The 26,372-nt window shown below is 41.0% G+C and overlaps 1 protein-coding gene across 1 annotated transcript in view; it reads left to right on the top strand.

Annotated features, from left to right (window-relative positions):
- SGCG (sarcoglycan gamma) overlaps window positions 1-24,404 on the top strand; it is a 160,097-nt gene extending 135,693 nt beyond the window's left edge. Inside the window, exons 7-8 of the mRNA XM_081083028.1 lie at window positions 21,177-21,300; window positions 23,643-24,404. Of these exons, the coding sequence (XP_080939154.1) occupies window positions 21,177-21,300; window positions 23,643-23,816 (298 nt within the window). The 3' untranslated portion in view covers window positions 23,817-24,404. The remainder of the gene's footprint in view (window positions 1-21,176; window positions 21,301-23,642) is intronic.
- Window positions 24,405-26,372: the final 1,968 nt, after the last annotated feature.

Genomic DNA, 26,372 nt, shown 5'->3' with positions numbered 1-26,372 from the left:
AGAAACTCTACAGGCCAGAAGGAAATGGCATGAATACTCAAGGTAATGAATAGAAAGGATCTGAAACCAAGGTTAATATATCCAGCAAGGCTATCATTCAAAATAGATGGTGAAATAAAGAGCTACACAGACAAAAAAAGGCTAAAGGAGTTTATTACCACCAAGCCAACATTGCAAGAAATGCTAAAGGGACTGCTGTAATGAGAAGTAGAAATAGAGAGAGAAACCTAGGTATACAGAATTAAAATGGCAATAAACAAGTACCAATCAATAATAACCTTAAATGTAAATGGATTAAATGATCAAATCAAAAGACATAAGGTAGCTGAATGGATACACAAACATGAACCAACTATATGCTGTCTACAAGAAAACCACACCAGAACAGAAGACTCAAACAAGATGAAAGTGAAGGGATGGAAAAATTTTTTCCATGCAAATGGAAATAAAAGAGAACTGGGGTAGTAATATTAATATCTGAAAAAATATATACTTCAAAATGAAGCCATTATAAGGGACAACAAAGATCACTGCACAATACTAAAGGGATCAATCTAACAAGACTATATAACTCGGCACACCAACCCCACACATAGCCAACCCCATGCACGCCGACCTAAAACAAAACAAAACAAAAACAAAAACAAAACAAAACTATATAACCCTGGTAAACATGTATGCACCCATATAGGATCACCTAAATATATTTAAAAAAACACTTCTAGAGGACTCTAAGAGAGAGAATGACAAGAATACAGTCATAGTAGGGCACTTTAATATCCCTCTTACTTCACTGGATAGATCTTTCAGACAAAATATTAACAAGGAAACAGTGACTGTAAGGGAAGCATTGGATTAGATGGAGTTAATTGATATTTATAGAACATTTCACCCTAAAGGTGCAGAATATACATTATTCTCAATTGTACATGGTTCATTCACAAAGATAGACCACATTTTAGGACACAAAACAAGTCTCCACAGTGCAAGAAGATTGACATACTATCAAGCATCTTCTCAGATCACAGTGGAATGACATTAGAAATCAACTAATGTAAAAACACCCCAAAACATTCAAACACATGGAGGTTAAATACTGTATTATTAAACAATGAATGGGTTACTCATGAGATCAAGAAAGAAATAAAAAACTTCCTGAAAACAAATGAAAATTAACACACAACAACCTCAAATCTCTGGGACACAGCAAAAGCAACCTCTCTACCACTCAGGTGGACCCTTGAATGATTACTGCCAAACTCTATTGATTGATTATTCTTTCACATTGATAGTTATATTCTTTTCTATAAATTCTTACCATAAACTATCTTTTACTTTTTAGTACTGGGTCTAGAAGCATTACTATTTCTGGCCTGAGTAAACTGTAAAGAATTCTAGAATATCCTAACTGACGAATGAAAACACTGAATATGGATTTTGTAGGTTTAAGATCATGATGTTTTTATAAATGTATCTCTTAAATATACATGTTTAAGTAACACAATGTAAAATTTGATATTTGCTCATATGGTATTTATAGAAGTGTGGCAACTATTTTCTTTAAAAAGAAAGATAATTGACTTGTATTTAAGTTAAAATCTCTGTACCCATACCTATGACAGATGCTGACTCTACATAAAATGCCTGGTACCGGATTTTTTTTTTTAAAAAAATATGTTTTTATTGATTTTTTACAGAGAGGAAGGGAGAGGGATAGAGAGTTAGAAACATCGGTGAGAGAGAAACATCGATCAGCTGCCTCCTGCACACTCCCTACTGGGGATGTGTCTGCAACCCAGGTACATGCCCTTGACCAGAATCGAACCTGGGACCCTTGAGTCTGCATGCTGATGCTCTATCCACTGAGCCAAACTGGTTAGGGCCTGGCACCCAATCTTAATGAGTTTATAGTCTACTGGGAAAAGAAACATGCAAACACGTTATAACAATATCGTTCATTGTTTTGATGAAATTAAAAATTATAGGGAGGGCATAGCAGAAAGAGCATAAAATATTCCCAGGGTAATCTGAAATAATATGACAGAGAAGGAAACATTTAAAGTGAAACTTGAGTTGCACACCATCAGTATCTTACAGGCAACCCTTCCCACAGGAGCCTGGACCTTGAGGTGAGTCGCCTGCCAGCAGGATTATGCAAGTGAACCCAAAGTGACTTTGGACTGTACAGTGACTTGCACATCAGCAGGCTCTGGGATCTCACAGGGAGTTGTGCACCAGAGGGACTGTGCATGTTCCCTCACCAACGCTGAGCATCTGCAGCTGACACCCACAGGACCCAATCTGTGTAGAAAGGTAGTACAACTCAGAAAAGAGACAGTCAAGGCCTGAAATTCAAGGCAGACCCAGTCTCTGGGCTATGGAGTCCCTGACCATTGGACCACTAGGGGCTTCAACCCCTTCGACTTCAGTCAGGTTACCCAGGGCCAGAAAGAGATAGTGCTTCACATTCACCTGCTCTAGAGCAGTTTCAAAGACACTCAAGATAGATACACCAAGGGACCAGATTCAACAACATCCAAGGAAAATCCTATGAGCCCCAACCTCACTGGCAGCAAGTCAGGGGGGAGATCCTTTCCAAGAACAGGAGATCAAAAATCAAGTTCCAATTACAATAGGAGAGCTCAAATATCACACACAAGGGGCACTCATAGAGCGTCCAGCTCAGGTGAACAAAGAGACTGCAATACTAGACCCCTCAAGACACTGTCTACATTAGGCCATCCCACAGAGACTGGGAGACACAACAGGGTTATCTAATACGTAGAAGCAAATACAAAGACACACAAAAAATGAAGAGAAAAGAAACAACCCCCAAATGAGAGAAAATAAGGAAACTCCAGAAAAAGAACTAAATAAAATGGAGGTAAGCAACCTATCAGTCATAGACTTCAAAGCAATGGTTATAAAGATACTTAAGGAACTTACTGCAAATTACAACAGCATGAAAAAAGAAATAGAGGCCATGAACAAGAATCAGACAGAAATGAAGAATTATATATCTGACATCAAGAAAACACTAGAAGGCATTAAAAGTAGATTGTATGAAGGAGAGGATAGAATTAGCAATTCAGAAGACAAGGTAGAAATAAATACCCAATTAGAGCAGCAAATGGGAAAAAGAATTTAAAAGCAGGAAGATAGCTTAAGGGAGCTCTGGGACAAAACTGAAGCACAACAGCATCCACATTACAAGAATACCAGAAGGGGAAGACAGTGAGCAAGGAACAGAGAACCTGTCTAAAGAAATACAAGCAGAAAACTTCCCCAACCTGGTGAAGGAAAATGTCGCACAAGTTCAGGAGGCACAGAGAGTCCAATCAAGAGGAACCCAGAGACCCAAACCTAGACACATAATCAAAATGGCAAATGTTAAAGACAAACAAAGAATCTTAAAGGGCAGCAAGAGAAAGGAAAATACCTACAAAGGAGCTCCCATTAAAATGTCAACTGACTTCTCAATAGAAACACTTCAGGCCAGAAGGGAGTGGCATGAAGTACCCAAAGTAATGAAAAGCAAGGGCCTAAATCCAAGAATACTGTATTCAGTAAGGCTATCATTTAAAATAAAAGGTGAATAAAGATCTTTTCAGAGAAAAAAAAGATAAAAGAATACATTAACACCAAACCAGCAATGCAAGAAATGTTAAAGGGATTGCTTTAAAAAGATGAAGAAGAGGAGAGAGAAAGGATTATAGGCACAAAGGAAATAAAAATGGCAATAAATAAATACCTATTAATAATTACCTTAAATGTAAATGTAACTGGATGTATTTGCTGTCTACAAGAGACCCACCTCAGAACAAAAGATACAGACTGAGAGTGAAGGGATGGAATATATATTCCATAAAAATGGAAAGGTGAAAAAGCTGGGGTAGCAATATTCATATCAGACAAAATAGACTTCAAAACAAAGGCCACAACAAGAGACAAAGAAGGATATTTAACAGCACTAAAGGGAATGATTCAACATGAAAATATAGGCCTTGTAAACATATATACAACCAATATAGACACACTCATATACATAAAAAAAATCTTGGCGGACTTTAAAGGAGAGATTGACAGCAATACAGTCCTGGTAGGTGATTTTAGCACCTCACGGATATCATTGGACAGATATTCCAGAAAAAAACAACTGGCCTTAAATTACACACTACATCAGATGGATGTAACTGATATTTACAGAACATTTCACCCCCAAAGCAACAAAATATACATTCTACTTAAGTGCATATGGCACATTCTCAAAGATAAACTGCCTGTTATGGCACAAAACAAGCCTATACAAATTCAAGAAGATTGATACAATACCAAGTATTTTCTTGGATCACAATGGCATGAAGTTAGAAATCAACTACAATAACAAAACTCAAAAACACTCAAATGCATGTAGGCTAAATAGCATGTAATTAAACAATGAATGTATTACCAATGAGATCAAGCAAGAAATTAAAAACTTCCTGGAAACAAATGAAAATGAACACAGAAGCACCCCAAACCTATGAGACATGGTGAAAGTATTCCTGAGAGGGAAGTTCATAGCACTCCAGATCTACCTCAAGAAACCAGGAAATGCACTGATAAATTGTCTAACCCTACAACTCAATGAAGTAGAAAGAGAAGAGCAAGAAAAGCCCAAAGGAAGTAGAAGGAAGGAAATCTATCTATATAAAAGCCTAAGCGACCATCGCAACAGATGACTGAACAGGCTGCGTGGGGTGACCAGGCTGGCAGGCAGGTGAGCGGTTAGGAGTCAGTGGTCCAGGATTGTGAGAGGGATGTCCAACTGCCAGTTTAGTCCCAATCGTTGGGATCAGGCCTAAGCCAGCAGTTGGACATCCCCCGAGGGGGCCCGGATTGGAGAGGGTGCAGGCTGGGCTGAGGGAAACCTCCCCCACCCCACCCCCATGCACAAATTTTGTGAACTGAGCCTCTAGTAATAAAGATCAGAGTGGAAATAAATGAAATAGAGAGTGAAAAGAAAAAAAAAACAGTACAAAAGATCAATAAATTCAGGAGATGGTTCTTTGACAGGGTAAACACCACAGAAATACAAATGATTATAAGAAAATACTATGAATAACTGTATGCCAACAAACTGGAAAACCTGAGTGAAATGGACAAATTCCTAGAAACATACAATCTTCCAAAACTCAATCAGGAGAATCAGAAAACCTGAGTAGGCCAATAACAACTGGTGAAATTGAAGCAGTATTTTAAAAATTTCCAGCAAATAAATTTCCTGGAATGGATGGTTTTACAGGAGAATTTTACCAAATATTCAAAAAAGAACTAATACCTATCCTTCTCAAACTATGCCAAACAATCCAAGAGGAAGGAACACTTCCAACTTCTTTTCACAATGCCAGCATTGTCCTAATTCCAAAACCAGATAAAGAAACTACAAAAAGGAACAAGAATATGGTGGTTGGCAGGATTGCAGTGAGGGGGAGAGTGTGAGTGAGTGATGGAGTGAAAGGGGAGTGCTGGACATGTGTGTGATAAAGAGAGAGAGAGAGAGAGAGAGAGAGAGAGAGAGAGAGAGAGAGAGTGAGTTAGATCCTGTAGGACTTTCAGGGGTTGGCAAACTGGGGTCTCTTAGATGGGGAGCCTCTGCTACCACTGCAGGCACTCCTGGGTGGCTGGTGCTGGCACAGAAACCATGCCATCTTGCAGGGTAGAGATTATGTGACTAGAAGCCCAGCCTCACCACTACCCAGACTGGCCTCAGACACCACCTGGCTGGGACCCTAGAGCCAGTCCAGCCAAAGACCTGCTACCTCAGCTGCAGACCCATGGACACCGGGATTCCAGCCTCCCTGGCTGCAGGCTCCTATGAGTCCTGGAGTGCCCAACCATCCTGCCAGCCCACCCCTGCAGCCATAGGCCCTACACGACCCAGAGCCTAGGCTCTCTGGTGACTATCAGGTTGTGCGACCCTCCCCACTAACCCACTGTGACCACAGGCTCCATGCATCCTGGCACCTGGGCTCACTGGTGACTCTTGGGGTGTGCCTGCCTCCTGCTGACCTGGGGCTGCAGGCACAAGGCCTCGCATGACTCAGCACCTGGACTTTTTGGTGAGAGCAAAAATGGGGAGACAAAGAAACAACCACCAAAGGAAAGAAAAGGAGGAAGAACCCGTAATGGGACTAAATGAAATGGAGGCATGCAATATGTCAGAAAAATAATTCAGAGTAAGGGTCATACAACTCATAAACCAGATGGATGAGAAAGTCAACAACTTATGTAAGAGTCAAGAGGAAATAAAAAATGATAAAGCTACAATAAAAAGCAAAATGGAAGATTTCAAGAGTAGACTAGAAGAATCAGGGTACAACTTAGTGAGTTAGAAGATAAGGCAGAGAAACACACCCAATCTGAACAGCTGTTGGAGAAAAAACATAGAAAGCAAGAGAGCCTAAGGGAGATTTGAGCCAACATAAAACTAAGTAACATACACATAATAGGGGTGTCAGAAGGACAAGAAGTGGAACAAGGACTAGAAAACCTATTTGAAGAAAGAATGACAAAAAGCTTCCCTGATTTGGGGAAGAAAAAAGTCAGATAAGCACAGAAAGTCCAAACAAGATGAGTTCTAAAAGACCCACAACAAGATATGTCCTAATTACAATGGCACATTTTAGCAACAAAGAGAGAATCTTAAAGGCTGCAAGAGAGAGACAGAGAGTTACCTACAAAGGTTCTCACATTAGATAACAAATTATTTCTCAACAGAAATACATCAGGCCAGAAGGAATGGAATGAAGTATACAAAGTGATACAAAGCAAGAAACTGAATACAAAAATACTCTGCCCAGCAAGGCTATAATTCAAAATCAAAGGGGAAATCAGGAGCTTCACAGACAAAAAAAGGGCTAAGAAAGTTTATTGCTACATAGCTAGCAATGTAAGAAATACTCAAGGGATTGTTGTAAAAAGAAGAAATAGAAAGGTAAGAAGGACCACAGGCATCTACACTAATAAAAGACAAAGATGCTAATTGACTGTACTTCACTATGCCCAAGCCACACCCACCAGCCAATCAGAGAGAAGATATGAAAATTAACTTAACCAAGATGGCAGCTGGCAGCCATGGAGCTGGAGCAAGCAGGAGGCTTGGTTGCCCCGGCAATGGAGGAAGCCAAGCTTCCCGCCTTCCCTGACAGGCTATAGCCTCCGCAAAAGGCAACAAAGTTTCAATTATAGAAGCTAAAAAAATCCCAGATACCTGCTTCCAGCCAGCCTCCACTGGGAGCTTGGGTGGCTGGGGGCTGTGTTCAGCCAGAAAACAGCCATCAGCCCCTCACCCAGACTGGCCACACCCTCATGGGGTGAGGGTCCCTGCTGGGGGGCTTGGCCAGCCTGCAAACAGCTATCGGCTCCTCACCCAGACTGGCCAGGGACCCCAGCAGGACCCTCCACCCTGAAGGGGGTGTGGCCAGCCTGAAAACGGCCCTCAGACCCTCACCAAGGCTGGCCAGGCACACCAGTAGGTACCCCTACACTGAAGGGGCTGTAGCCAGCCTGCAAACAGCCATCATCCCCTCACCCAGGCTGGCCACACCCTCATGGGATAAGGGCCCCTGCTGGGGGGCTTGGCCAGCCTGCAAACAGCCATCAGCTCCTCACCCAGGCTGGCCAGGCATCCCAGCAGGACCCCCCTCCTGGAAGGGGTGTGTCCAACCTGAAAACAGTCCTCAGCCCCTCACCCAGGCTGGCCAGGCACCCTAGCGGGACCCCCACCCTGATCCAGGACACCCTTCAGGGAAAACCAGCTGGCCCCAACCCATGCACCAGGCCTCTATCCTATATAATATAAGGGTAATATGCAAATTGACCCTAACAGCTGAGCAACTAGGAATCACTGGTCACTATGACACACACTGACCACCAGCAGGCAGATGCTCAATGCAGAAGCTGCCCCCTGGTGGTCAGTGCGCTCCCATAGGGGGAGCTCTGCTCAGCCACAAGCCAGGCTGTCGGCTCCCAGTACTGCGGTGGTGGTGGGAGCCTCTCCCGCCTCCTCAGCAGCACGAAGGATGTTTGACTGCAGCTTAGGCCTACTCCCTGCTGGCAAGTGGACACCCCCCGAGGGCTCCCAGGCTACCAGAGGGATGTCTGACTGCCAACTTAGGCCCAATCCCACGGGGAGCGGGCCTCAACTAGAAGGTGATCATTCCCTGAAGGGTCCCAGACTGTGAGAGAGCACAGGCTGGGCTGAGGGACCCTCCCGAGTGCACAAATTTTTGTGCACTGGGCCTCTAGTAAAGAATAAAAATGTCTACAAACAAGTAACTATCAATAATAACCTTAAACGTAAATGGACTAACTGCTCCAATAAAAAAACATAGAGTGGTTGAATGGATAAGAAAACATGATTATCCTATATAATAAAAGCCTAATATGCAAATCAACCAAACAGCAAAACGGCTGGTGGAATGACCGGTTGCTATGATGTGCACTGACCACTAGGGGGCAGAAGCTCAATGCCAGAGCTGCCCCCAGCCTGCAGGCTCCAGGCCAGCCAAGGTGAGTTCCAGCAGGGGCCCCTGTCAGTCGCCCCACAGATCAGCCCTGATTGCCGGCCAGGCCTAGGGACCCTACCTGTGCATGAATTTCATGCACTGGGCCTCTAGTATATACATATAGATATTATATATATGTATATACATATATATATTTATATATATAGAGAGATTTTATATATATATATATATATACTGTCTACAGGAGACCCACATCAGATCAAGGGAGTCACAAAGACTGAAAATGAAGGGTTGGAAAAATATTTTTTAGGCAAATGGAAATTTAAAAAAAGTTGGGGTAGCAACACTTACATATGACAAAAGAGACCTCAAATGAAGGCCATAAGAAGAGATAAGGAAGGTCACTTCAAAATACTAAAGGGATCAATACAACAAGAGGATATAACTTTGGCAAACATATATGCACCCAATGTATAGGCACCCAAATACATTTTTTTAAAAAACCCCAAATTCTGGAAGATATCAAGGGAGAGATAAAAATAATACAATCATAGAAGGGTACTTTAATACTCTACTGACATCACTGAATAAAGCATCTAGACAAAAAATCATCAAAGAAACAGCAATCCTAAATGACTCACTAGATCAGAAGGACTTTACCGACATCTTCAGAACATTTCACCCCAAAGCCACAGACTATACATTCTTTTTAAGTGCACATGGGACATTTTCAAAGATACCAGGTATACCACAAATAGAGACACAGGCAAAGTCTTTTCAAATTCACGAAGATTGAAATCATGTCAAGCATCTTCTCAGATCACAATGGCGTGATATTAGAAATAATGTACAATAAAAACAATAAAAAATTCCAAACACTTGGAGGCTAAATAGCATGCTATTAAATAATGATTGGGTTACCAAAGAGATCAAAGAAGAAATAAAAAACATCATGGCAACAAATGACAATGAAAACATAACAATGCAAAATCTATGGGACACAGTGAAAGCAGTCTTGAGCGGAAAGTTGATAGCATTACAGGCTTACCTCAAAAAAAATAAAAAAAAAAAAAACAACAAAAACTGGTAATAAATTATCCAATTCTACAACATAAAAATTAGAAAAATTGCAACAAGAAAAATCCCAGAGTGAGCAGAAGGAAGGAAATAATAAAGATCAGAGCAGAAATAAATGACATAGAGACAAAACAAAATAATATAAAGATCAATGAAACCAAGAGCTGTTTCTTTGAGAGGATAAACAAGATTGATGAACCTCTAGCCAGGCTCACCAAGAAGCATAGAAAGAGGATTCACATAAACAAAATCAGAAATGAAAGAGGTAATATAACAAAAGACCCCAGAGAAATACAAAGAATTGTGAAAAAAAATACTATGAACAACTTTATTCCAACAAACTGGTCCACCTAGAAAAAAAATGGACATATTCCTAAACTCATTCAGGAAGATTAAAATCTCAATAGGCTGATAACTATGGAGGAAATTGAAGCAGTAATAAAAAAAACTTCCAGCAAACAAGAGCTCTGGGCCAGATGGCTTCACTGTGGAGTTTTACCAAACATTCAAAGAAGAACTAAAACCTATCCTCCTCAGACTATTCCAAAAAATTCAAGAAGAAGGAACATTTTCAACTTCTTTTTCTGAAGCCAGCATTACCCTAATCCCAAATCCAGATAAAGACACTACAAAGAAAGAGAATTATAGGCCAATATCTCTGATGAACATAGATGCTAAAATCCTCAAGAAAATATTAGCAAATCACATCCAGCATTACATCAGAAAGATCATACACCATGACCAAGTGGGATTTATTCTGGGGATCCAATGATGTTACAACATCTGCAAATCAATGCATGTGATATATCACATAAACAAATTGAGAGGTAAAAATCACATAATCATATAAATTGATGCAGAAAAAGCATTTGACAAAATCTAACACTCTTTCTTGAAAAAAACTCTCCGCAAAGTGGGAATAGAGGGATCATACCTCAACATAATAAAAGCCTTGTATGTCAAACTTATAGCCAACATCATGCTCAATAGGCAAAAACTAAAACATTTCCCCTAAGAACAGGAACAAGACAGGGATGCCCACTGTCACCATTCCTTTCGACATAGTAGTGGAAGTGCTAGGCATAGCAATGAGATAAGAAGAAATAAAAGGCATCCAAATTGGAAAAGAAGGAGTAAAACTGTCATTATTCTTAGATGACATGATACTGTACATAGAAAGCCCTAAAGGCTCCATCAAAAAACTACTAGATTCAATAAAAATTTTGGCAGTGTAGCACAATACAAAATTAACGCCCAGAAAGCTATGGCTTTTTTATATACCAACTAGAGGCCCAGCAGGCCCCACCTTTCCACATGAGTCCTGCTGCGCAGTGTGAGCCACAAGCCCCACCCCACCCCTGGGAGCGGCTCACAAGCCAGGAGGGTGGGGAGGGACCAAGAGGTGCTCCATACATCTCCTGGTGACCAGTTGTTTGGTTGCTTCTGTTTGCCTCAGCTGGCCACTCCACCCATCGCTGCTCATAGTTTGCTGCCCTGCCATCCGCCGCTCATAGCTCTTCACAGCTAGTAGCTTGTGCCCTGCCCTGCCTGCTGCGAGAGCCGCTGCTTGTTTGGTCATTACGGCATCATGGTGTTACTGCCATGGTCCTTTTATATATATAGACTAGAGGACCAGTGCACAAAAATTTGTGCACTCGGGGAGTCCCTCAGCCCACCTATGCCCTCCCACAGTCTGGGACCCCTCGGGTGATGTCTACCTGCTGGCTTAGGCCTGCTCCCCACAGGATCGGGCCTAAGTTGGCAGTCAGACATCCCTCTGGAGGCCCGGGAGCCCTCGGGGGGTGTCCACTTCCCAGCGGGGAACAGGCCTAAGTTGCAGTTGGACATTCTTAGTGCTGCTGAGGAGGCGGCGGGAGAGGCTCCCACCACCACCACTGTGCTGGCAGCCATCAGCCTGGCTTGTGGCTGAGCAGAGCTACCCCGTGAGAGCGCACTGACCACCAGGGGGCAGCTCCTGCATTGAGCATCTGCCCCCTGGTGGACAGTGTGTGTCATAGTGACCAGTCATTCTGCTGTTGGGGTCAATTTGCATATTACCCTTTTATTATATTACTAGAAGCCCGGTGCACAAAAATTTGTGCACTTGGTGGGGACGGGGGTCCCTCAGCCCGGCCTGTGCCCTCTCGCAATCTGGGACCCCTCGGGAGATAACGACCTGCTGGCTTAGGCCTGCTCCCGGGTGGCAGAGTGCAGGCCCAATCCCTAGGTGCAGCCCCTGGTTGGGCTCAGAGCAGGGCCGATTGGGGAGTTGGGACGACACCCCCTGTCATGCACAGAGCAGAGCAGATTGGGAGGTTGCGATGCCACCCTCAGTCACGCTCAGGGTAAGGCCATTGGGGGGTTGGGGTGCCACCCCCGTCACACTCAAGGCAGGGTTGATGGGGAGGTTGTGGCACCACCCCCTGTCATGCACAGAGCAGGGCCCATCAGGGGTGTTGGGGCGCTGCCCGCTGTCATGCACAGAGCAGGGTCAATCAGGGGGTTGGGGAGCTCCTCCTTGTCACTCACAGAGTAGGGCCGATAGGAGAGTTGGGGCACCGCCCCTTGTCACACTCAGGGCAGGGCGGATCAGGGGGTTGGGGCGCCGCCCTCTATCACCCACAGAGCAGGGCCGATCAGGGGGTTGGGGCACCACCACTCTCACACTCAGGGAAGGGCCGATGGGGAGGTTATGGTTCTACCCTGTCACACACAGAGCAGGGCCCGTGGTGGGGGTGGGGGTTGGGGCGCCACAGCCTGTCACACATAGAGCCGCAGGGCGATCAGGGGGTTTGGGCGCTGCCCCCTTTCATGCTGATCCCGGTGCTTGGAGGCCTCGTGTCTCCTCTGATCCTGGTGCTGGGAGCCATATTACCCTTTTACTATATAGGATAGAGGCCTGGTGCATGGGTGGGTCTGGCTGGTTTGCCCTGAAGGGTGTCCTGGATCAGGGTGGGGGTCCCCACTGGGGTGACTGGCCAGCCTGGGTGAGGGGATGATGGCTGTTTGCAGCTGGTCACACACCCTTCAGGGTGGGGGTCCCCACTGGGGTGCCTGCCCAGTCTGGGTGAGGGGCTGAGGGCTGTTTTCAGGCTGACTGAAGCTCCCAACTGCTTCTTTCTTTCTTTCTTTCTTTCTTTCTTTCTTTCTTTCTTTCTTTCTTTCTTTCTTTCTTTCTTTCTATTCTGGGCCAGCTTTAGCTCTGGCTCCAGCTCTGAGGCCTCTGCTGCTGAAAGAAGGTATCTGGTTTGTTTGCGTTCTATAATCGAAACTCTGTATCAACTCCAGCTCTGAGATCCCGGGCTAGCTGAAAGTAGGTTTCTGGGGTTTTGTTTAGCTTCTATGTTTGTTACAATGTTTCTTAAACTGCAAGCTCCGAGGCTGGCAAGGCAGGAGGGGAACGTTGGAGTCCTCTGTCACTGAAGCAAGCAAGCCCCATGTTAGTTTCAAGCTACCTGGCTGCCGGCTGCCATCTTGTTTGGCAGTTAATTTGCATATCTCGCTGATTAGCCAATGGGAAGGGTAGCGGTCATACGCCAATTACCATGTTTCTCTTTTATTAGATAGGATAGGATAGAGGCCTGGTGCACGGGTGGGGGCAGGTTGGTTTGCCCTGAAGGGTGTCCTGGATCAGGGTGGGGGGTCCCGCTGGGATGCCTGGCCAGCCTGGGTGAGAGCTGTAGGCCATTTTCAGGGTGGCCACTGGGTCCCCACTGAGGTGCCTGGCCAGCCTGAATGAGGGGCTGATGGCTTTTTGCAGGCTGGTCTAATGCCACAGTGGGGAGCCTCACCCCAAGGGGTGTGGCCAGCCTGGGTGAGGGGCTGAGGGCTGTTTTCAGGCCGGCCACAGCCCCTTTGGCGGGGGGGTCCCGCTGGGGAGCCTGGCCAACCTGGGTGAGGGGCTGATGGCCGTTTTCAGGCTGGCCACACCCTCCGGCAACCCAAGCCCCAGTCTCTCCTTTTTTTCTTTTTTTTCCTGGGATTTATTTATCTTCTATAATTGAAACTTTGTAGCCTTGAGCGAAGCCCCTGGCAACCCAGGCTCCCAGCCCTTCCTTGAGCGGAGGCCTCTGCTGGCTGGCTGGCTGGATGAACATGGAGAACACTATGCTAAGCGGAATAAGTCAGTCAGGGAAAGATAAATATTACATGATCTCAGTCACTTGTGGAATATAATAAACAACATAAACTGATGAACAAAAACAGATACAGAGACAGAGAAGCATTGATCAGATGCTCAAACCTCATTGGGAAGGTAGGGGATGTTGGAGGTAAAGGGGAGAGATCAACCAAAGGACTTTTCTTCTCTACAATATAACTTGTTACATGCTAGGGCAAGTTTCCCACCATGTCTTCTTCAGAATTGTCTTTATATTTTTAGACTTTCATTTTTCCATTTAAAATTTTTAAACAGTCTGTCATGCTTTATAAAAAACGCTATTGAATTTTTGGTTGGAATTGCATTGACTCACAGGGAGAATTAATTTTTTATATATGTTTACTTTCCTTTATATCCTACAATAACATTTTGTGATACTCTCCATTTAATTTTGGCCTATGTTACTAGATTGCTCCTAGTCTTTGATTCTATCAAGAATTAGTTCTTTTTCTATTACATTTTCAACGTGATTATTATTGGTTTTTGCAGCATTATAAATAATTTCTGATATAGGTTATATTTATTATAAAGTTGGAAAAGTTCCATTTTAGTCTCAGTTCCCAGCTGTCTTTTTTCTGGACTTGGAAATGGTGTAAGAGCAATTGAAGATTTGGTAGAAATTCCTCTGTGAAAGGAAAAATATTATGCTTTTAAGGAAGTTGCATTTCTTCTCACTACCAATTCAATTTCTTTAATGAAGTTTCTTTCTTCAAGATTTTTATTTCTTAAGTCCATTTTGGCTCTTTATTTCTTGCTAGATACTTTTCCCTGCCACTTGAGATTTCAAAATTATGAGCAAAAGCATAGTGTTATTCCTAAATTTTTATGGTGAATGTATGTTCTCTTTTGCTTTAAGGCAAGATATATTGGTATCAATATAGATATATAGATTTTGATGACTATTAGGTAAATCTTATGAATATACTAGAGGCCCATGCATGAATTTCATGCACTGGGGGAGGTGGGTCCCTCAGCCCAGCCTGCACCCTCTCGCAGCCTAGGAGCCCTGAAATCAATCACCCCACAGTGGGAGGTCCCATCCTGTCGCTGCAGTGCCACCAGCCAGGTAGCCTGGGCCTTCCTCTTTGGGGCGATCATGGGGCCCCCAACAAATTGCATTGCAATTGCATTACACCCACCTTGGCTGGCCTGACACCAGTGGGTGTCATAGTGTGGTCATCCAGACAGTCGTTCTGCTGTTCAGTCATTTGGTCAACTTGCATATTACACTTTTATTATTATAGATACAGATTTTGATGACTATTAGGTAAATCTTATGAATTAAATTGTTAGTATCTTCTATATAACTTATTATATTTCTCTTCAGCACCTATCAATTTCCGAATGAGGTTTATTAAAACTCCCACTATATTTTTTATATTGATTTTTCCTTTTTAGATTATATAGATGCATACAAGTCTATGCTACATAATTTTGTGAATTGTTCATCTTAATCATTAAGTCATTACCCCTATTTCTCTGATGATTAGTGACTGAGCATTGTTTTCATATGTCTCTTGACCATTTGTATGTCCTCTTTGGAGGAATGTCTATTCAGGTCTTCTGCCCATTTTTATTATTATTATTGGATTGTTTGTCTTCCTTTTGTTGCGTTGTATGAGTGCTTTATATATTTTGGACATTAACTCCTTATCAGATGTATCATCGGCAAATATGTTCTCCCATACAGTCGGTTTCTTTTTCATTTTGATGGTAGTTTATTTTGCTGTGCAGAAGCTTTTTATTTTGACGTAGTCTCATTTTTTTATTTTTCTCCTTAGTTTCCTAGGAGATGTATCTGTAAACATATTGCTATGTGAGATGTCTGAGATTTTACTGCCTATGTTATCCTCTAAGATTTTTATGGTTTCACATCTTAATTTAAGTCTTTTATCCACCTTGAATTTATTCTTGTGTATGATGTAAGTTGGTGGTCTAGTTTCATCTTTTTGCATGCCTGTACAGTTTTCCTAACACTATTTGTTGAAGAGATTGTCTTTATTCCATTGTATGTTCTTGCCTTCTTTATCAAATATTAAGTGACCGTAATAGTGTGGGTCAATTTCTGGAGTCTCTGTTATGATCAATTGGCTTATATGCCTGTTCTTTTGCCAGTACTAGGCTGCTTTGTTTAAGATGGCTTTATAGCATAGTTTGATATCTGGTATTGTGATCCCTCCTACTTCGTTCTTCTTTCTTAAGATTGCTGCAGCTATTCAGGGTCTTTTATGGTTCCATATAAATTTTTGGTGTATTTGTTCTAGATCTGTGAAGTATGCCATTGGTGTTTTAATAGGGATTATGTTGAATCTGTAGATTGATTTGGGTAGTATAGACATTTGAATGATGTTAATTCTTCTAATTAAAAAATGGGCAAAGGACCTAAATAGACACTTCTCCAAAGTGGCCATACAAATGGCCAAGAGACATATGAAAAAATGCTCAGCATAACTAAACATAAAAGAGATGCAAATTAAAACTGCAATGAAGTATCACTTCACACCTGTTAAAATGGCCACCATCAATAAATCAACAAACAACAAGTGCTGGTGAGGATGAGGAGAAAAGGAAATCCTTGTGTTGGGGTCCAGCCCCAGCAGGTCCAGGGGTTCCCAAAGGTGTGGACAGAGTCGGCAAAGAATGAAGGACACGGAGGCAGCGTTCAGTTGATCAGCATAGCTAGGTTCTCTTGCCAGGTTCTCCCGCCAGGTTCTCCTGCCAGGTTCTCTAGCTAGGTTCTGTCTTTATTCTCTTGTTACATCTGTATTTATACCAGTTGATTCTAATCCTATCCATTCTATTCCAAAGGTTAGGGCATTTGTTAATCTAGTTCTGTTGAGTTTAATCCTGTCTAGGTTAATCTCTGTGTTCCATTATAAGGGCTATTCCAAGGTCACTGCTCTACTGATAAGCTACAAGGAAGTGACTGAAGGAGATTATCCTACCCAGTAAAGATTATGTCCTCCCAGCCTCACTGCTTGCCTTCCCTGGGACTGCCCTGTGTCGTTGGATCTCCAGGGGTATAGGCTTTGGTGCTTTCCCTGGTGGGCAGACCCCTGGGGATGTGGGCCCAACAAGTCCCAAATTTATTGCCAACAGTCTTAGTCCAAGTTCTTCATAAGTAGTACATGGTACTTCTGTAACACTAGGGGGATTTACTGATTTATTCTCTTCCTTAGTCCTGTTAATCCCTAACCTGGGGAAACAACCTTTCTCGGGGAGGTGGTCCTGTTTAAAACACATAGCGCTAAGAGGGGGAGCAAACATATGCAATATACGCCAGGTCCCTTGAAACATAAGCTGTGCAGATGTTTCTTCCCTGCAGCGACTGTGTCAAGCAGCAAGGATGGACCGGCTTCCAGCATCCTTGTGCACTGTTGTTGGTGGGAATGCAAATTGGTGCAGCCACTGTCAAAAGCAGTATGGAGTTTCCTCAAAAAAATTAAAAATGGAACAGCCAAAGTAAAATAAATCAGGAAATATTAATGCCATATGATTTCACTTTTATGTGAAATCTAAAGAGCAAAATAGCCCAAGATGGTTTTGCTCAGTGGATAGAGTGCCACCTTGCAGACTGAAGGGTCCCAGGTTTGATTCCAGACAAGGGCACATGCCTGGATTGATACCCAGTGGGGTGTGCATAAGGCAGCCAATGAATGATTCTCTCTTATCATTGATATTTCTATCTCTCTCTCCCTCTTCCTTCCTCTCTGAAATCAATAAAAATATATTTAAAAAATAAATAAATAAAGAGCAAAATAAATAAAGAGACAAAATAGAAACAGACTCATAGATACTGAAATAAATCAGACTGATGGTTGCTGGAAGGGGATGGTATTGCGGGACTGAATGAGAAAGGTGAAGGGATTAAGAATTACAAATTGGCAGTCACAAAATAGTCACAGGGATGTAAAGTACCCATAAGGAACATCCTATATAATAAAGAGGTAATATGCAAATCCATCACTCCAACACATAAGATGGCCGCCCCCATGTGGTCAAAGATGGCCACCCCATGTGGACACAAAATGAACGCCACAAGATGGCCGGCAGGAGTGGGGAGTTGCAGGTGATCAGACCTGCAGGGGAGGGCAGTAAGGGGTGACCAGGCCTGCAGGGGAGGGCAGTTAGGGGTGACCAGGCCTGCAGGGGAGGGCAGTTCGGGGTGACAAAGCCTGCAGGGGAGGGCAGTTAGGGGCAATCAGGTTGGCAGGGGAGTGGTTAGGGGTGATCAGGCTGGCAGGCAGAAGCGGTTAGGGGCAATCAGGCAGGCAGGCAGGCGAGCAGTTGGGAGCCAGCAGTCCTGGATTGTGAGAGGGATGTCCGGGAAGTCAGACATCCCTCGAGGGTCCCAGATTGGTGAGGGTGCAGGCTGGGCTGAGGGACACCTCTTCCCCCCTCTCCACCACCCGTGCAGAAATTTCGTGCACCGGACCTCTAGTAGTCAATGATATTGTAATAACTATGTATCATGCCAGGTGGGTACTTAAAATATCAGGGGGTAGGGGTCTCTTTGTAAAGTTTACAATTGTCTAACCACTATGCTGTACACCAGAAACTAAAACAAAATAATATTGGTTGTCAAGTGTAATTGAAAAAAAAGAATTTTATTTTATATAAATGTATTCTATTAAAGAACAAACAACAGACTCATAGAAACAAAGAACAAACTGATGGTTGCCAGACAGGGTGGTAGAGTGATAGGTATAGAAGGTGAAAGCGAATATAGTCAACTAGAGGCCTGGTGCACAAAAATTTGTGCACTCGGGGGGGGGGGGTCCCTCAGCCCGACCTGTGCCCTCTCGCAGTCTGGGACCCCTCAGGGGATGACCACCTGCTGGCTTAGGCCTGCTCCCTGAGGGATTGGGCCTGAGCTGGCAGTCAGACATCCCTCTGGCAGCTCGGCAGCCCTCGGGGGATGTCCACTTGCCAGCGGGGAGCAGACCTAAGCTGCAGTCAGACATCCTTAGCGCTGCTGAGGAGGCAGAAGAGGCTCCCATCACCATTTCTGTGTGGTGAGCACATCTTAAGATTAAAATGTCAACTGTTGTACACCTAAAATTAATAGAATCTTGCACACCAGCTATACTTTAATAAATATGTGCATATCTTTGTGAAGTTAATGAATTCTGTTTTCTTTATTTTAAAAGGAATACAACTGAAAACTCATCTGGTTTAGCAACCAAATTATCTTAATTGTGCTTTTACGATATGTATTTTGTGTATATGTGTATATATTTGTTTATTTGCATTGCTTTCTGTAAGTGCTCAAAACTTTTTCTCTTTATATAAGTCATTGAAAAATGTTTATATATTCACATATTTGAAGAAAAGGGCAGATATAACTAGCAAACTAAAACATAACAAAAAGAAAACATTAAATTATTAAATTAAATTATTAAAATATCTGACTCCTCTTCAATGTGTTTATAGAGATGTATACTTCAGAGCATTTTAATCACAGACTCTGGTAAAAATGAGTCTTTTAAAAAAATTCTTGACACTATTATAGATGTTCCCCACTTTCTCCCTTTCACCCACCTCCATTCAACTCCACCACCCCCTCTCTCTGGCCATCACCACACTGTTGTCTGTGTTCATGGGCTATGCATATATGTTCTTTGACTAATGAGTCTTAAGTTGTGCTAAACTGAAATATTTCATCTTCAAGGCTAGAAATGATGGCAAAGAAGAAGAAATCTGCTCTTCTAGAAGCACCATTTTATGATCTGGTTAAAAATGAGTAGTTGGCCCTATTGAGTCAATTTTGTTGACAACAGATATTTTTAACAGATTCACCTTTACTAGGGTATTCCAGTTCACAAATGGTTTGCCTGAAATGGACCAGACCTTTACAGGTTGCTTACATGTCTTCTTCCTTCCCTTCCTCTTCCCCTCCTTTCTATCAATTCAGGCAGGAAATAAGTATGCAATTTGCAAAGGTCAAAATAGTAAAAATGGGCAACCAGCTAGATCAATGATTTTCAAACTTTTTCATCTCATGGCTCACATAAACTAATTATTAAACTTCTGCAGCCCACCAATTAATATTTTTTGCTAATCTGACAAAAAAAAGGTATAATTTTGATTCATTCACAAAGGATGACTATTGTCATATTGGCTGTTGTCATTATTTTATTTGACAATCGGAGGGAAAAGAGGTCAGTGTCCTGACTAATTAGTGAGGTATTGCATGTTTTAAAAATTATTGTGGCACACCGGTTGAAATTTGCTGAGGTTGACCAAGCTTTTCTAGAAATACCAGTGTTTGTCCATGACCTAAACCCAACATAATTAGACCAATAAATTCCATAATTATCTCTAAGTGTTTTCTCATACTCAAGCTAAACTTTTAACATGTGTAACAGATAAAATTTCACATATTGAGATGTATACAAGAAAACGAAACTTTGTTTACTATTGCAAATAGTGATAGACAAAAAACTTGCCAATTGAAGACAGCAACCATCTGATTTAAAAACTCTGTCAAATAAATACTCAGTCAATTCACATGCAAATTCCTTAACATGGTACTTCTCTCTTCTTCATCACTTCCCTTTTTCTCTCTGACACACCTGCACTCTAACCTTACTCTCCCGGAGGATGCAGATCCTTTTCTATTCTGTTCTTCCTCTCATAGATCTTTAAACATGTCAATCAAACAGCCTTTTAAACTTTGGAGTTGGGTTGGAGCAATTGAAAAATCTTTCAAGTAATCACATTGTTCCATAAGGTGGAAATTCAGTGTTTTCCAGGCAGAGAAAAATAAGAGATTTTTTTCTGGTACATATATTCCTAGAATTTCTGTATTGTGTTTGACTTAATCACAGAGATTCTGATAAATTTTATGAGTATACTGTAAAGCCAGATGAGGTCATTCTCCATCCTGTGTATTAACTCCATGATTTCATGTATTTTTCCAAAATAAATCTTTGTATCTGCCCTGTAACTTTCCTAAATTTTTTAAAAAGCAACCAAAATCTGAATGCCTAACTTACATTCTAGTTTTTGAATATGTAGCAGATGCACATGTTGCCCTTAAATTTGTCTATTTTTCCAGAAAAGTTTGTGTTTCAACTAAAAAAATAATTTTACAAAGTTATTCACAAATAGCATTTTCTTCTGGTGTGCAGTGCCAGAGTGCTTAACCATGTCGTCTGAAGCCACTGCATAGGGTTAGGGCTCTCTACTGTTTTATCTGTTTTTAGAGGATACTATTTCAATAGACTCTCACTGATAGGAAGTGAATTTCTTTACTACACATTATCTCTGGATTTTTAAATAATGTACATTTTATTAGCATTCAAGAATGATGTGAAGATACTATATATCTTATTGATCATATTTTCTGTGCTAAGCTGTTCATTGAGGCATTCTTGGGGTGGCTTTTTTAAATACTATTTTTCCTTGGTTTCTCTCCCTCATTTCAGATTAGAATCTCCCACACGAAGTCTAAGCATGGATGCCCCAAAGGGTGTTTATATTCAAGCTCATGCTGGGAAAATCAAGGCCCTTTCTCAAATGGACATTATTTTTCATAGTAATGATGGAATGGTGAGTTCAATTGATCAAGCTCCTACTGCATGTCTTGACAATACTCATGTCCGTAAGGTATCAGTATCTTAAATTTATGGTAGTTTATAAAGAAATGTTACAAAAAGCATAGAGTAGAAAATGTGAAACAAAGGCAAATATTAATTTAGCATTGAAAGAAGGTCTAAGAAAGTTTAAAATAATTCCATATTGAATCCAGACAGCTTTCTTTGACTGGTATTTGTGCCATCAAGTCTCTTGTTATTTTCAGCTTTGAAAAAATACTACAGACTTTCAGAGTTTACAGAGAATATCAACTTTCCATTTCCTAGTGATTCAATTTCTCTCAATATGGTCACTGGAAGGTACCTGTGACAACCATTATCTGTTACCGCTTATAGCACTGGGCTTATGCCAAATTATGTTTAGATGAAAATATGATCTTTAAAAGTAAATTATAATAAGGATAAAATCTGGAACTTCAAGTCCAGAAATAAAACATTACTGATAGAGGCCACAGTTACAGCAAGGCAATGGAGCACATGCTACTCAACCTGGATTGTTCTAGTGCTAGGTCAATTCACGGATTACCTATTTGAATTCAGGAAAGATAACAGGTTCACTGGGCCCTATGTTCTCATTTGTCAAATAGGGGAAATAATATTTGCTTAACTATGTCATAGGGTTATAAGACACCAATATGGTAATATGGGTGGCAACATTTTGAAATTATGTAATTTAATATTAAGAGGAAGGTGTAGTTGAGGCAACAAATGGAGGCCAGGAGAGGCAGCTCATTAATGTAGACAGGACCCGGCTGACAGCCAGTGAATGGAATTTAAAAGTCCTCTGGCAAAGCTCCTGCAAGTTTTAACTTTAAAAAGTTATGATACCATTAACAGATAAATGCAAAAATGGAAATCAAGACGTTTGGAATCTTATTACTAATTCATAATGTCACTACATTCTTAAAATGCATTAACTGTAAAAAATTTATATGGACTGTAATTTTTAAATAACATGACTTTTCCCCGCATGAATTATGTGTCAATTTTAGCAGTCTGACTCATAAAGTTCCTCTCCCTTATTACTGGGGGCCAGTTCAGAGTGAAGCAATGTGTGGCCTCCTACAAAATATTGTCCCACAAAAGCATAAGAAGATGAGCAATGAAGCGGTACATGAACTACCAGTGACTAGAGTTTGCTGGAAAAAAATAATTAGAAAAAAATTGACCAATTATCCATAAAAAAAGGAGAGAGGAAAAGCAGACAAGCTAAAAATAATCAAACACACATGGGAAAAAGCAAGTACCCACAGAACCCAAAGCACTGGGCAATAACCTATTAAATAGGTTCTGCTTTTTTCAAAAATACCCATTTTATTCTTTTTATTCTAGGAGTCCCAGACCATAAGGGTAAAGCTTTTCCTGTAATGCCACTAATACTGTTTCACCCACTGCTTCACATGGCAGCGGTCAGTGTCCTGGGAGGAAGGACGCCTGAAAACATCAATTTATTAAAAGATTGGAGTTCAAGGATGAGAGCCACATAAAATAAAGGATCTAACTTTGTTGGCAAAAAAGATCATTATGCCTACCCACAACATGCTTTAATTCCTTCTAAGAAGGAATAGGTACGGTTTGCAGCTCAGTGCGACAATATTTATTGCCTTCAGTGATCAAAAAACATTTCCAAATCTCCACCAATAGCCATTTGTTTGCATTTCAGTTTAACTGTAATAGGAACATAAAATTCAGTAGCTTTTATTTTATTTTAGTTGGCTTTTATCACTATCTACTGCTTTTCTGTGTCTAATAGAAGGCAGGAGTTTCAAATATGTTTAAAGTTAGGGAAATGGTTGCTAGCTAATAGGATAAATGTAATTGCCTTTCACAGAAAATAAAATCGGGAGAAACGCCAACATTCACAGGTAAAAGTTATTTAGATTAATCTATTTCTGTGGCTTGTAATTTATCCTAATAGTGACGAGATGATTTAACATAAAGTCAAAGTGGATCACAAGATAAATGTGAATCAGCAAAAGAATTCTATTTTTACTTTTGTCAGGTAATTCTGAAAGGCATTTTTGTGAGTGTAGCATTATAAATTTTCCTAGTTCAACTGGCACAATGGGTAAAAGTAAAAATGACTTCAAATTGAAGGAATTATTAACACTTTGCCTGAATGTAAAATAGAAATAGGCTATAAAAGATTCAGATAATTATAACAAGTAAAAGCAGGTGCTTATTTCATTTTCTATGCTGAGAAAAACTAATTTGTTTAGAACATTTTGAGAATATGCGTTTTATCTTATCATGCTCATTCCTCCTTTACCAATTAATCTTTCATTTTCTCCCAAACAGCTTGTGCTTGATTCTGAAACTGTATGTTTACCCAAGTTGGTTCAGAGGACTTGGGGTCCTGTTGGCAGCTCACAAAGACTCTATGAAATTTGTGTGTGTCCAGATGGGAAGCTTTACCTGTCTGTGGCTGGCACAAGTACCACATGCCACGAAAACAGTCACATCTGTTCCTAAACTACCCATATCTTCCATGGAGAATCTGCCTTGTTTCAGTGAACTTTAGAGACTTCAAGCCTTCACTCTTAGAGCAACTTGACACCCTGGAAAACTGAGGTGGTGGATGGAATAGGACAAAAGAAAACTGTGCCAATGAAAGGGTTCAGATGAATGGTGTGTGGGTGGTAGATGCAAAAGCCAAAGAAATAACAAAAGAAAGTTTATTCTACTAGATTGATTTCATCAGAACCTTGTGAATTTTCTTTTCCTTTCTTGTACATGTCAATCTACAATGAAATAGTGAATTGCTGTGTGGAATTAACTTATGATGTTCAATTGTGGCTAACTCCCCCTAAAAGTAGCATTAGTCAATACTAAGATGACCCAAAGTTCTATGATGTGTTTTCATTATATCACTCAAACCTGTGAGTTCTCTATTCATTTTAATGCGAAGTATGTCAAGTTTCACAAGAAAATGTTCATATTTTAAATGGACTTTAAGGTTGATCTGTAGTCAAAGGAATATGTAGTCAAAGGAATATACAAAATTAATCATGCTTTCTTTATAGTCAATGAGCAATAAAAATCAACCTACATTTCCCCCCCAAACTTCACAGTTTGAGCATCTTATTTTCTTTAATCCTCACAACTCTTTGAGGTAGGTATTATTTTCCCCAAGTTACTGGTGATAAAAAATGGTTTAGGTAGAACAAGTCACAAGGTCATACAATATCTACTGGAAATTAAACTGTGACCCTACTTTTGAACAGCTGTTTTCACGTGGAAAAACTTTTATATGTCGTTTCATTCCATCCAAAATACCAACCTACATAAATGTGTAGATGGGATAATACTCTTTTGACAAATGAAAGAACTGAAGTCCAGATGTGTTTTGTCATCCACCAAGATTAAACAGCTAGTAGGTGGTAGGACTCATAACTGTCCATCCTGTGTATTTACCTATACACAATAGATAAAAGACTAGATATAACTTCATAAAATCAGACTCTTGGTTTGTGAAATAATATTTAGTATCAATTGGTTGTAAACCCTGATTAATACATGACTAATTAAAATCTTTTCTATTTTTTATTTTTACCAGCACTACAAATTTTATTCTTGACATCTAAAAAAAAGTACAGCAAACTTGTACAGATAGGAGAAAATCCCACCCACCTCCAATCAGACCTGGGAACAACTTTATTTTATTAAACACAATTTGAGCATTTTACCAACATCATTCCTGGGCTCTCACCACGCCCTGCTCCCCCTCCAGCTTGGTGTTTAAACTAATTGGGCTGTGCAGGTGTTCACTAGTTTTCTCATGAAGGCTATGAACAATTCAGCCCTTTTGCCCAGGAAACTTTCATCCCTCTCTAACCTGGCAGGACCTGCTCAAGTGCAGGAGCCTGTTCCAACCGTTCTAGACTGCATGCTACTCAGGAGCAGCTACTCTACATACCGCTGAGTTTCCATTTTCCTTTTAATACAAAAAGCATAACAGGGGAAAAGAAAGAAAAAGCATAAGATGATTAGTTCAGGCCCCAAATTTCTTGCCTTGAATTTCAAATTCTAAAATGCTCCCCAAAATGAAAATTTCCCAAATATGTCAGTAGCAAAACCTGACCTAAATTTAGATGAGGCTATTTATCTGATCTATGTATTCAATTCAATGTGAATAGTCATTGATTTCACTGCAAAAACATCAACTCTGATGAGAATGCTTCATTAAAAACTTCTTAAAACTCAATCCAAGGGTTTGAATCCAAGGGGTTGATACAAAGGATTGTGAACCTGTAACTTTAAATTTTTTTAATTGAATTTTAAAGAGGAGAGGAAGAGAAATACGGATGTGAGAGCAAAACATCTTTCAGCTGCCTCCTATATGCTCCCTACCAGGGATTGAGCCCACAACTCAGGCATGTTTGCTAACTAGGAATCAAACTGGCAACCTTTTGGTGCACGGGACACCCAACCAACTAAGCCACACATGTTAGAGCTGAACCTGTAATTTTTTAAAAAAGAAAGCCTACATGGACACAGGCAATAGGTTAGTGAAGACATTGAGGGGTGGGTAGGGGCTGGGAGCGGGGGTGAAGAGCGGGTGTAGAATGGCAGATATCTGTAATACTATCAACAATAAAAAATATTTCTTTTAAAATAAAGTCTAAAAAAAGAATTCCTCAATAACTCCAACTGGATCAACTCTCATAAAGGCCAGACAAGGTTTCCTGTGTAAGTTTTAATACCCCAAAACAATAAAATACATTCTAAGTGCTGAAACTGAGTTCCAAAGTAGCAAGTACTTCTTTAAAAATGCCCAGAAAGCTGAAGATCCAGAATTTGGGTAGTCCTAGAAGACAGAACTCTCAGCACTGCTCTGACTAACTTCGAAGACTTGAATCTCAGATATAAAGATGAACATTTCCTACCTGCTAGGTAGGGCTCAAGTGTGAATTAGCCCCAAACATGAAGCCCTCTCCTGAGACAAGGAAAATATCAATTCAGCCACTACCTACAGAAGAATCATATTTAAAGTATTTCCAAATCCATAAATATATAGGTGGGGCAAAA

This window comes from Myotis nattereri, assembly GCF_964212035.1.
Source record: "Myotis nattereri genome assembly, chromosome: 2".
In the NCBI taxonomy this organism is placed as follows: domain Eukaryota; kingdom Metazoa; phylum Chordata; class Mammalia; order Chiroptera; family Vespertilionidae; genus Myotis; species Myotis nattereri.
This window is presented reverse-complemented; position numbering and strand designations above follow the sequence as displayed.